A 13,748-nucleotide genomic window follows, 5' to 3' on the forward strand; every position below is an offset into this window, starting at 1 on the left:
AACAATATATTCTGCTTAGTGTTACTGAGAGGAAAATAATCAATGCCGTGTGCTATCAAAAACTGGCACAGAATACAATAGCTACGATAAGCTTTCTGGGAGGGTCAGCCACTGTGGTTTCTGTTAAATGTTGAACCATGATAGTGGGACCAAAAACTGAGAGGTTATCAAAACCTGCCTTAAAATTGCTACCGACTGTCTGAAATCAACAATCATCTTGTAGAAACTGTCACCTACAAGCCAGACACTTTATATATACAAGCTATATCCAATTTAATTTCAAATTAGGCTATCACATTCTCAGAGCTAAACTGGGAAGCAAAGCATACACAAAAGACCTAAGAACAGGAATGGTAGAGAAGTCAATTTTAACTTGACTCAATCATAAAGAAATATGCAAAATTTGGTAAATTCTTATTAAAAAATGAAAGGAAAGCCATTGTCATCTATTTCTATTTTGGGAACCTTGGACTATATGCTGCGGTGTAATCTCAGGTGCTGTATTGATTATTGCTTTATTTCATCCCACAAACTTCCACACCTACTTAATCTCTCTCTTGCTTGTTGGCTCTCTTCCTCCTCCAAGGATTCTGTCTTTGGAATACACCCAGAAATTTCAACAGCAAAAAATCAATGAAGGAAAACAAGCCCCTCAAAAAAGCTGTAGTATGTTGAAGCACCATCCACACAAAGTAGTAGAAGCTTAGCACCCTCACTTCTTCCTGAAGTCAGCAACTGGGACATAAGAACATAGGAGGGGCAAGGCCAGTAATGGGGTGCAACGGTTTTTAAAAAATAATGAATACTTTGGTTACCATGACAGCTCTCTTCTTTGGCAGAATTCCGACAGTAAGTGAACTGCTTCCTCCCCCATCCCCACCCATCTTTTCCTTCAAGTGAATATCCTTCAGAAACACATCAGTTCTAAATTTCAAAGATGTAGCTTCCTGTCATTTTATGCTTTTTTTCTGGTCATTTATATATCAATGCCTTGGTATATTTGTTTAATCGGGCATGTTACAATTGTCTCTAGACTAGTTTTAACATTACGTTTTGCTTAAACAAAAAACGAAGAAAAAGAAAATTCAAACACATTTTTTGAAAGATGCATTCTAAGAAAGAGAATTTCAGTTATAACAAAATCAAACTGCTACTTAACAGATAGCAATAGTCATTCCTAAAGAAGAAAGATTTAATAGTATCTGACAGGGATTTGGTCTTTGAATGCTTATACTTTTTAACTGAATCCAAATCTAGTTAAATTGTAAGTTAAACTTCACAATGAATAGAAAGAAAGATGATATCATCTCCTGACTAGCATAAAATTAGTCACATATAGCTATATGCTTAACCAATTCTCATAACATCTTTGGGTATGCTAATTTTATACCAAACTTTTTATGCAAGCTTTTTGAAAGTCTGTTGAAAATTATAGAATGGAAGCAACTTAAAATTTACAAAAGACTTTATCAACCTTACTATGTTAGTTTTAGTCATGAATTCAAATATTTTTGAATAAAAAGGAGCCTTCAGTGATACTGCAACGATGAGGAAATGGCAATGTAAAGATCCAAAATGACAGCCAAACTCACCACACTTCAGTAATAAGAGAAATGCACAAGCATAATTTTTTTAGCCAGAATAATAAAAAGTAAAGAAAATTACCAGGTCACATAAAATGGGAATGTATCATGTCCTTCTTTGAGGCTGTATGTCATCTAATGAGACCTAAGACATATGCCCCCTTTGCTGCTGCCACTGCCCTTTGAAATGAGTCCCCCACACATTTCTATTCAGATGGCCCGACCCTGTTAGTCTTTCACAGAGCCATGAAGACTTGACTTTCCTTCTGAACATTGAGATAATTGAGAATTCCACTGAGAAAAGGTCTGTCATGCTTAGGCGCAACTAAGTGGATCTGTATAATCATGGTTCACTATTTTGATTTCTATTATATTTGACTTTACTTATATATACAACCTAGAGTCATCTGATCAGTTGGGTGGTCTTCAAAATTCTTTAAATAAATGAATTCTGATACAATAATTATTTACTACTTATATTTGTTTTATATTGGAATATAAAATATTTGTTTTGAAGATGTAGACTATAATAAAGAAATGTGGCCTTTTAGAGAAATCAGACTACCTATTTTCTTGAGGTCAGATAAAATCTAAGCACATGAATAGTAAATACTGGGCATATGCATATACAAAGAGACAAGTGAAAATTCTATTTCACAGAGAAAAATATTTCACATGCTGTATCTTTGCCATTTATTATCTTATGCTAAACAATTTCTAATTCATGTTCATATTTGCTGACTATAATTTTATCAGGTCTTGAAAACATTTCTTCTATTTTCTTTTTATTAGAATGTTCACATATAATAATAATAATAATAATAATAATAATAATAATAATAATAATAATAATAATAATAATAATAATAATAATAATAATAATAATAAGAAGAAGAAGAAGAAGAAGAAGAAGAAGAAGAAGAAGCTGGAAGGGACCTTGGAGGTCATCTAGTCCAACACCCTGCTAAGGCAGGAAACCCTATACCATTTCAGACAAATGGCTGGCCAGTCTCTTCTTAAAAACTTCCAGGGTTGGAGCATTCACCACTTCTGGAGGCAGGTTGTTCCACTGATTGTTCTAACTGTCAGGAAATTTCTCCTTAGTTCTAGGTTGCTTCTCTCCTTGACTAGTTTCCATCCATTGCTTCTTGTCCTGCTCTCAGGTGCTCTGGAGAACAGCCTGGCTCCCTCTTCTTTGTGGCAGCCCCTGAGATATTGTAACACTGCTATCATGTCACCCCTCACCCTTCTCTTCATTAAACCACACATACCCAATTCCAGCAACCGTTCCCTATATGTTTTAGCCTCCAGTCACCATTTATACAACTCTGGAATTGGATTTCTTTGCTCTGGATTGTTTCCAGAATTCCAAATAACTCTAACTATATAAACTATATAAAATCTTCTCTGTACCCCATAAATAGACCAGGCAAAAGAAAGAAAAAAGCAAAGGAGGAGAGGCAGATATTTGAAAGTGTCTTCTTTATCTAATCATGGAATTTTTAAAAATCATTTTTCATGCTTTACTTTGGCTTATAATAATTCTGGAAAGGATTTTGCTTGCATTTCAGATTCTAGTTAATCCAAAAGTAAAGTTTAACTAAAATGAATGAAACTTACTTCTGGGTAGACCTGTATAAAAATGCATTGCCTATGAATTTGGTACAGATGGCTGAAAAGTTTTTTTAAGCCTCAAATACTATTCAGTAATAATCTGTCATATAAGGAATCACTCCTCTCTCTTGAGATACTGTACATACAGTATTATTCTTATTGAATAAACAAGTCTTACAAACCCTTTCCCTACATTTTTCCATAATCCTTCTGAAGACAAGGGTTCTTTAGGGTGTTCTGCATTAGGCACCAATATTTTATGTTTCTGGAAGTAAGGATAAAGTAGGATATTTCCTCTTAAAACTCCACATATGCCTCCAAGCAGCAGCATCCACCATTCCCTCCCATCTTGGCTTTTCCTCAAAGAAAACTTCTTTTCAATATTGTTAATTTTGATGCAAGTGTATAATACCCTCAAATTTGCATATAAACATTTGGATTTTACTACGATTTTTCAAGTGTTGATTCCTCTTCTTCACCATCAAATTGGGAGGAAGATCTAGGGTTCCATATGAAGCCTGATGTTTCTCTTAGAATTATAAAAATATATAAATCAACTGAAGAGAATTAGAAGTTTATGGGGGGAGGGAAATAGTAGAACAAAGTTGGCAGTTTTTCTATTCTTACATATAAGTGAAATATGTGCAAAAGTGAATAAATCAGTATATATTTTAGAACAGATTTAAACCTTTTGACAGGCATAACAGTTGAAAGAGGTGGGGTGGGGGAAAGATAAAGATGCTGTAAGTCCCTAAAAAGTACTAAGTGCTTTATTCTTCTGTAAAAATAGCAAAAGAAAATCACTGTGGTTTCCACAGAGATATGGGAACATGATGGTTCAGAGTTCTCAGTCTGTACATTAATTATTTAAAAGCAATTTCCTATCATTTTGCATATATTTCTGTTTCAGGCTGTGTGTTTTTGTGTGCCTGTGTATGTGTGCGTGTGATCAATAGGTACTTTTCTAGAACTGAGTATTTTTCTTCACATTCATCAGGCAATGGTATATTTCACCTTCATGCAGCAGGATAGTATAACTGGTATCAGAAGGGTAGTAATTATTGCATACTTCTTGAAATACTATAGATTCTATGAGATAAACCATCTTTGTTTATAACAAACTTACATTTGCATAAATCTTAAGAGACATTTAAAAATGGCACTGATTGTATAAACAGAGTGATTGGTTTAATTGGAAACAATTAGAATAAATTTACAGGCCTAACAGATTTAAAACTAAGTTTATAACTCCTATTGAAAGTATGTTTATGGTACTTGTATTCTTATTTCATATTATGGGACCAAGGAAGCATGTCTTCTCTGTCACAGCTCCTGCCTTCTGGAATAGCATCCACTCTATGATAGGTATTGCACCCACTCTCTTAGGATGCTGGAAGGCTCTTTAAGATCTGGCTCTGCTCCTAAGACTAGGATCAGATTGTTTGTGAAGCTCCTATTGTGTTCTTCTACAGGGAGTGCAGAATTATTAGGCAAGTTGTATTTTTGAGGATTAATTTTATTATTGAACAACAACCATGTTCTCAATGAACCCAAAAAACTCATTAATATCAAAGCTGAATATTTTTGGAAGTAGTTTTTAGTTTGTTTTTAGTTATAGCTATTTTAGGGGGATATCTGTGTGTGCAGGTGACTATTACTGTGCATAATTATTAGGCAACTTAACAAAAAACAAATATATACCCATTTCAATTATTTATTTTTACCAGTGAAACCAATATAACATCTCAACATTCACAAATATACATTTCTGACATTCAAAAACATAACAAAAACAAATCAGTGACCAATATAGCCACCTTTCTTTGCAAGGACACTCAAAAGCCTGCCATCCATGGATTCTGTCAGTGTTTTGATCTGTTCACCATCAACATTGCGTGCAGCAGCAACCACAGCCTCCCAGACACTGTTCAGAGAGGTGTACTGTTTTCCCTCCTTGTAAATCTCACATTTGATGATGGACCACAGGTTCTCAATGGGGTTCAGATCAGGTGAACAAGGAGGCCATGTCATTAGATTTCCTTCTTTTATACCCTTTCTTGCCAGCCACGCTGTGGAGTACTTGGACGCGTGTGATGGAGCATTGTCCTGCATGAAAATCATGTTTTTCTTGAAGGATGCAGACTTCTTCCTGTACCACTGCTTGAAGAAGGTGTCTTCCAGAAACTGGCAGTAGGACTGGGAGTTGAGCTTGACTCCATCCTCAACCCGAAAAGGCCCCACAAGCTCATCTTTGATGATACCAGCCCAAACCAGTACTCCACCTCCACCTTGCTGGCGTCTGAGTCGGACTGGAGCTCTCTGCCCTTTACCAATCCAGCCACGGGCCCATCCATCTGGCCCATCAAGACTCACTCTCATTTCATCAGTCCATAAAACCTTAGAAAAATCAGTCTTGAGATATTTCTTGGCCCAGTCTTGACGTTTCAGCTTGTGTGTCTTGTTCAGTGGTGGTCGTCTTTCAGCCTTTCTTACCTTGGCCATGTCTCCGAGTATTGCACACCTTGTGCTTTTGGGCACTCCAGTGATGTTGCAGCTCTGAAATATGGCCAAACTGGTGGCAAGTGGCATCTTGGCAGCTGCACGCTTGACTTTTCTCAGTTCATGGGCAGTTATTTTGCGCCTTGGTTTCTCCACACGCTTCTTGCGACCCTGTTGACTATTTTGAATGAAACGCTTGATTGTTCGATGATCACGCTTCAGAAGCTTTGCAATTTTAAGAGTGCTGCATCCCTCTGCAAGATATCTCACTATTTTTGACTTTTCTGAGCCTGTCAAGTCCTTCTTTTGACCCATTTTGCCAAAGGAAAGGAAGTTGCCTAATAATTATGCACACCTGATACAGGGTGTTGATGTCATTAGACCACACCCCTTCTCATTACAGAGATGCACATCACCTAATATGCTTAATTGGTAGTAGGCTTTCGAGCCTATACAGCTTGGAGTAAGACAACATGCATAAAGAGGATGATGTGGTCAAAATACTCATTTGCCTAATAATTCTGCACTCCCTGTATTGTAGTAGCTGGGGTTTTTTTTGGTCCAAGCTCTTATGTTTGAAGTTCTGTTTTTAACTATTTTAATTTTGATGTGTTGTAAGCCACCCAGAATCATTTGGACTAGGCAAACAGTAATAAATGAAGAAGATGATAATAATGATGTCTTTTCTATAATTAAAATTTTGGCAAATTCCTTTGGGAATAGAAAATTGTCTTTTTATATAAATTGTGGGTGTGTGAGTGTATTAGTGCATGTGTGCATTTATGCATGATGCACCTAATAGTACTATAGAAAAACTATGCACTAATTTGGAAGATAGGAACTGAAATAGTACAATTGCCTAGAATTACAAAAAAATACTATTGTTTTAATAAGTGAATACACAGGACTTACTTATTTCTGCTGCTTAGTTCATTAAAAACCATAGCAGAATGGAAAAAGATTAACTAAATTTCTTTTACCTAATTTATTCAATAGAAATTCTTGAAATTTACCATAAATGTCTTAAATAGTTCTCAGCCAATGATTATGAGTATTCAGCAACACTCTGAAGATACAATACAGTTGAACAAGTAGACTTACTACCAGTCTTAGAAGCTGCAATCATTGCAGTATTCCTGTAGTCACATGATAATAATTTGGGTGCTTGGCAACCAGCTCACAATTATGATGGTCGCAGCATTTCATAGTTACTGAATCATCATTTGTGACCTTCACTGTCAGCTTCAGACAAGCAGTCATTGGGAAAGCCAGGAGGAGATCACAAATGGAAATCACAAGATGTTTTGCCTAACAACCATAACTGGAAGTGTCAGAACTGCTGTCATAATTTGGTGTGATCTTTTAGCCTTGCTTAGCAATTGAGTTCCCAGTCCCAACTGCCGTCATTAACCAAGGACTACCTGTGCCTCATAAATACATACTGTCAACAATTCTATGAAATCTTATGCTGGATAATGACCCCAGTAAAGTTATGTAAGTAATTCCAAGAAATTGCAAATAAGCTGGGACTTAAACACAGAGACACTGAGCTCATCAGCAAAGACTCCAAAATAATACCTTTGTGGGTGCTGTAAAGGGCTGCAAATGTCACCATAAAAAATGTGGTGGAGTATTTCCCAGCATTAACCAGATGGGGAAAGGCCCGTTTAGTATCCCGGTATCGGCGCAGGCACTGGACAAATCTCAGCCAAGCAGGAATGCACTGAACAACTGCACGCACACCATAAGCATAGGTGTTGCAAATATGAACGCCTATAAAAAAAAACACTCAAAAGGTAAGACATCTCTAGGGAAATGATATTGTGAGTTACAGATGAACAATTCCAGTTAATATTCAACAATATAAATCAAATATTTTAAAGTACCCAGGCACGCATAACATGTGTGTGTGTTCAGAGATAAGGGAGTATTGGAAAATGTAAACTTAGCAAATAAATACAAATCTTTATTTCCATCTCACCCCATCCCCAGTTAAGATCGTCACCCAGATGGACACATTTAGTACCGCATTTCCCTGAAAATAAGACCTAACTGGAAAATAAGCCCCAATGTGTCCTTTGGAGCAGAAATTAATATAAGACCCGGTCTTATTTTTGGGGAAACACGGTATATATTGCTAAAATTCTCTTTGTCATGCACTTTAATTAAGTGAAATAGTGCATAATAAAGTAACAATTTTTGAACCAAGATACCTCAAATGGGCTAATTTATAGAATGTGTTCATTACTCCGAAGGGAATGAAATATGGGAAACTTAGGCTGCTGAAGGCTGCTTCAGTGGTATTGGCCATTGTTGCACTGCTGGGCTGCCACTGAGGTCACATTTCCAATGTGTTTTGACAATTTTCTAGCTAATCTCGAAATCCCCCATTCCCTCCCTCATATCTGATGCTCCGTGCCTGATTCCCATAAGGAAACTCCTTGGGGAAACTGGCAGGAACTCAGAAGTCACTCCTGCTGCTCCCACTATTTTTTTGCCAGTCCTGGGTCATTTTGTTTCTCCATTTAGGCAAAGAAATGTTTTTGAAACAATGACCTGGCAGGGCAGGGCAGGGCAGGGGTTGCCTAGTGTATAATGACTGTGTTCTGTACCAGCCTGCTACCGGCCCTGCACAAAAGGCAGGGACAACCCCTTTTACAAGAAGGCAAGAGACTGGAACTAAGCCTGCCAAATTTATGGACACAAAAGCAAACAGAACAAGACACGAACCATGAAACAGGAGCTATTCAAGCGGTTGCCTTCAGCAAACCAGCCCTCCCACACATTCCCCTTTTATACAGTTCACGGCGTGGCTTCTCTCTGCCTCCTTCCGAGGTGCCCCATTGCCTTCCTCTGTTTACTCCTGATTGACTGCCTCCTGCGTCGGGTGTCCTTGAACAGGGCCAGCTGTGGGTCATCTTCATCCACGCTGTCAGGCTCACACAGCTGCGTCTGCGTCGTGACCAGGTGGGAGGGGCCTGGCTGAGGGCTCTCATCAGCAAGCTCTCCAACCCCCTCAGCATCCTCTCCAACACCCCCCTCCTCCTCCTCCTCTGAATCATCCGACCCAACTGCCGAACCCACAGGCTGACCCTGAATCACAACAGACTGCAACCGTACGGTTGCATTGAATAAATAAAGCTCAAGCTGTCTTAGACACGCAGTGCGCACCAATTTATATGGCAGTTACAAAATCTCTTCTCAATGACATACCTGGATCTTCCAGCAATGCATCTTTAGCTTTCCACTGGAGCTCAAAGCTATAGAAACAGATCATGTATTCAAGGTCCATAAGTATTACAGCCAGACTATTAAGCTGGTCAGCGAGCCAAAAATCTGCGAAGCCCACCTTATGGAATGGGGCAGTGAATACCCGGAACTACACACAAACAAAAGATTCAAATGGTAAAACTGCATTACAGAAATTATTCTATCATTTAATTTTACAAGGCAGATGTAGAAACTAAAGGAATTCCCAGTGCAATTTTATGTAAATAGCATGTTTAATTATTATGAGCTTTTTTGTCCTAATGCACAGTATGCAACAATCAAATGTCCTAGTTGTTTTGAACTTAAAACTCCCAGTAGTTTTAGTATGTATGACCAAAGATAGTGGACTGAGGGAGGTGATGCATCTAACTTTTAAAGTGCTTTGCTTACCTTCACTATTTACTAAATTTTTAAAAAAGCATAATAAGTTTGCAGATAATATTGAACTGGGAATTTGTATTCAAATTTTGTTTTACATTTATTATTTATTTATTTATTTATTTATTTATTTATTTATTTATTTATTTATTTATTTATTTTATTAAATTTGTATACCGCCCTTCTCCCGAGGGACTCAGGGCGGTGAACAGGGCACATATAAATAGAGAATACAAAAATTAAAAAAAAAGAATTAAATAATCGCCCAGATAAAACAATAACAATATAAAAACCCATTAAAAACCCTAACATCCCCCATCAGGCCAGGCCAGCTTGTTCAAATAAATGGGTCTTCAGACCGCGTCGGAAGGAGCGAAGGTCCGGTGCCGTCCGGAGCTCGACCGGCAGCTGGTTCCATAAAGCCGGAGCGCCCACAGAGAAGGCCCTCCCCCTGGGGGCCACCATTATAATAGGCATTCAAATTAAAACTGTGTTATTATTGAGAGTTTTGTGATTAATTTCAATGGGAAAATGGTTCAGTAATACTACAGTATTAGTTGACATTAACAATTTGATAGAATTCTTTAATGGATTATAAAATACTTTTAAGTTGTCTATCTCCAAGCATCAAGTTTAGGAAAACTGTTTAGTGCTAAAGATGACAGCGGTGGAAATGTTTGCTCTTGTACACTATTGCAACCATAGTGGAAGAAATAGTAAAAACAGATGCTTTTGCCTCCCAGTCCATTCCGCCTTCAGCTATATGTTTCTCAAACTAGGCCATTTCATGTTCCATTTATTTTGGATTATAGTTCTTCTTGCATGGTTATTTACAATATCAACATTCAAATGCTAAAATGGCAACACCAAGATCTATACAATACAAACAAGCAAAGGACAGAGGATTATTTATTGGATTTTTATCCCACCTCTTTACTTTATAAGCAACTCAAGGTAGCAAAAATGCATTATTCCTTCCTCCTCTATTTTCTCCACAACAACAATCTTGTGAGATGAGTTGGGCGGACAGAGAATGACTGACCCAAAGTCACCCAGCCAGATTTCATGCCTAAAGTGGGACTAGAATTCACAGTCTCAGGGTTTCTAGGCCAGTATTTTAATCACTAGGACAAACTGGAGTTTTTGCTGGTGATATTTTAGATACCACACATCTCTTTTAAATTCCTCCAGTCATAAACTAGACATACTTTGCCAAAATATAATTACAAAGAATTTTATTCAGAAACTCTGGCTTTTGTGCTATTTGGTAGTAATCATTCTTTTCAAAGTATATACAGGTTTAACCTATAGAAATCTTATAGAAATAACCGTGATTTGATTTACATATAAACCACATAAAATGAGGCAATAACAGTATATAATAGCCTAATGCTTGGAAAAATATACATTTCTCTATGAATCCAGAAGTTTAGCTAGTTGGATCAAGTTCAAAATGAAAAGGAGCAGAGTATTCATGATGAATGATGAAGCATTGTAGTCATTCAGATTGTACACATTTATACAGATTAAGCTACATTTTACATCATTTTGAATTTTGTAATGGTAAAGAACAACTGATGATTTCATAATTCTCCTTATTCACCTCGTTTCTCCTTCTGGCTATTTTGCTGAAATAACAGTTGCATCAAATTTCAGTTCCCCGCTGATTTCAAATCAGCTAATTTCAGCATGAATGTTACTTAACAATGTTATGAATATTAAGCTAGAATTCATTGATTCATTCATTCTGCTCTTTAAAGAGCGGAGTCAAATGCTACAAGAGAATGAGTGAGCAAAGCAGCACTCTCAGTGTTGGAAATATAGGATACAGTAGAATGGTATGATACTTAAAGCAGTAATGAGAAGTCATATCTATTACTGATGTTTATATTTTGGATATAAAAACAAAATGGTTACATTTTTATGATCAAGACACAATTATTCAAAGAGTAACACTGACAATAGGATGGTTATGAAATGCCAGTGTACATTGCAATCACTTATATTAAAAAAACATAATACCGTATATACTTGAGTATAAGCCGAATTTTTCAGCCCACTTTTTGGGCTGAAAAATTCCACTTCGGCTTATACTCCAGTCAACAAAAAAACTTACTGAGGACTTGTGCGCGGCCGAGGCTTTGGAGCTTCCGGGATCGCGCTCACCTCTCCCAAGCCACCGCCGTCCGGAGACCTGCCGAAGTTTGGGGAGGTTTGGGGAGGTGCGCGCGCACCTCCCCAAAAGTCCCCAAACGAAGCCGGGTCTCCGTTCCTCTGCGCCCTGCCTGCCTGCTTCTTTCCACAGCGGAAAGAAGCAGGCAGGCAGGGGGCGGAGGAACGGAGACCCGGCGACGTTTGGGGAGGTTTGGGCGCCTCTCCAAATATCCCCAAACGTCGCCGGGTCTCCGTTCCTCTGTGCCCTGCCTGCCTGCTTCTTTCCACAGCAGAAAGAAGCAGGGAGGCAGGGGGCGGAGGAACGGAGACCCGGCGACGTTTGGGGAGGTTTGGGCGCCTCTCCAAATATCCCCAAACGTCGCCGGGTCTCCGTTCCTCTGTGCCCTGCCTGCCTGCTTCTTTCCACAGCAGAAAGAAGCAGGGAGGCAGGGGGCGGAGGAACGGAGACCCGGCGACGTTTGGGGAGGTTTGGGCGCCTCTCCAAATATCCCCAAACGTCGCCGGGTCTCCGTTCCTCTGTGCCCTGCCTGCCTGCTTCTTTCCACAGCAGAAAGAAGCAGGGAGGCAGGGGGCGGAGGAACGGAGACCCGGCGACGTTTGGGGAGGTTTGGGCGCCTCTCCAAATATCCCCAAACGTCGCCGGGTCTCCGTTCCTCTGTGCCCTGCCTGCCTGCTTCTTTCCACAGCAGAAAGAAGCAGGGAGGCAGGGGGCGGAGGAACGGAGACCCGGCGACGTTTGGGGAGGTTTGGGCGCCTCTCCAAATATCCCCAAACGTCGCCGGGTCTCCGTTCCTCTGTGCCCTGCCTGCCTGCTTCTTTCCACAGCAGAAAGAAGCAGGGAGGCAGGGGGCGGAGGAACGGAGACCCGGCGACGTTTGGGGAGGTTTGGGCGCCTCTCCAAATATCCCCAAACGTCGCCGGGTCTCCGTTCCTCTGTGCCCTGCCTGCCTGCTTCTTTCTGCTGTGGAAAGAAGCAGGCAGGCAGGGCACAGAGGAACGGAGACCCGGCGACGTTTGGGGAGGTTTGGGCGCCTCTCCAAATATCCCCAAACGTCGCCGGGTCTCCGTTCCTCCGCCCCCTGCCTCCCTGCTTCTTTCTGCTGTGGAAAGAAGCAGGCAGGCAGGGCACAGAGGAACGGAGACCCGGCGACGTTTGGGGATATTTGGAGAGGCGCCCAAACCTCCCCAAACGTCGCCGGGTCTCCGTTCCTCCGCCCCCTGCCTCCCTGCTTCTTTCTGCTGTGGAAAGAAGCAGGCAGGCAGGGCACAGAGGAACGGAGACCCGGCGACGTTTGGGGAGGTTTGGGCGCCTCTCCAAATATCCCCAAACGTCGCCGGGTCTCCGTTCCTCCGCCCCCTGCCTCCCTGCTTCTTTCTGCTGTGGAAAGAAGCAGGCAGGCAGGGCACAGAGGAATGGAGACCCGGCGACGTTTGGGGAGGTTTGGGCGCCTCTCCAAATATCCCCAAACGTCGCCGGGTCTCCGTTCCTCCGCCCCCTGCCTCCCTGCTTCTTTCTGCTGTGGAAAGAAGCAGGCAGGCAGGGCACAGAGGAACGGAGACCCGGCGACGTTTGGGGATATTTGGAGAGGCGCCCAAACCTCCCCAAACGTCGCCGGGTCTCCGTTCCTCCGCCCCCTGCCTCCCTGCTTCTTTCTGCTGTGGAAAGAAGCAGGCAGGCAGGGCACAGAGGAACGGAGACCCGGCGACGTTTGGGGATATTTGGAGAGGCGCCCAAACCTCCCCAAACGTCGCCGGGTCTCCGTTCCTCCGCCCCCTGCCTCCCTGCTTCTTTCTGCTGTGGAAAGAAGCAGGCAGGCAGGGCACAGAGGAACGGAGACCCGGCGACGTTTGGGGATATTTGGAGAGGCGCCCAAACCTCCCCAAACGTCGCCGGGTCTCCGTTCCTCCGCCCCCTGCCTCCCTGCTTCTTTCTGCTGTGGAAAGAAGCAGGCAGGCAGGGCACAGAGGAACGGAGACCCGGCGACGTTTGGGGATATTTGGAGAGGCGCCCAAACCTCCCCAAACGTCGCCGGGTCTCCGTTCCTCCGCCCCCTGCCTCCCTGCTTCTTTCTGCTGTGGAAAGAAGCAGGCAGGCAGGGCACAGAGGAACGGAGACCCGGCGACGTTTGGGGATATTTGGAGAGGCGCCCAAACCTCCCCAAACGTCGCCGGGTCTCCGTTCCTCCGTTCCTCCGCCCCCTGCCTCCCTGCTTCTTTCTGCTGTGGAAA

At 41.4% G+C, this 13,748-nt stretch overlaps 1 protein-coding gene across 1 annotated transcript in view; it reads right to left on the reverse strand.

Annotated features, from left to right (window-relative positions):
* Positions 1-13,748, reverse strand: part of XPR1 (xenotropic and polytropic retrovirus receptor 1) — a 106,134-nt gene that overhangs the window by 36,115 nt on the left and 56,271 nt on the right. The window contains exons 10-11 of the mRNA XM_081325779.1: positions 8,910-9,075; positions 7,275-7,469 (exon numbers count right to left, since the gene is read on the reverse strand). Coding sequence (XP_081181905.1) covers positions 7,275-7,469; positions 8,910-9,075 — 361 coding nt within the window. The remainder of the gene's footprint in view (positions 1-7,274; positions 7,470-8,909; positions 9,076-13,748) is intronic.

The sequence above is a fragment of the Vipera berus genome (genome assembly GCF_964194415.1).
Source record: "Vipera berus genome assembly, chromosome: 3".
Lineage (NCBI taxonomy): Eukaryota > Metazoa > Chordata > Lepidosauria > Squamata > Viperidae > Vipera > Vipera berus.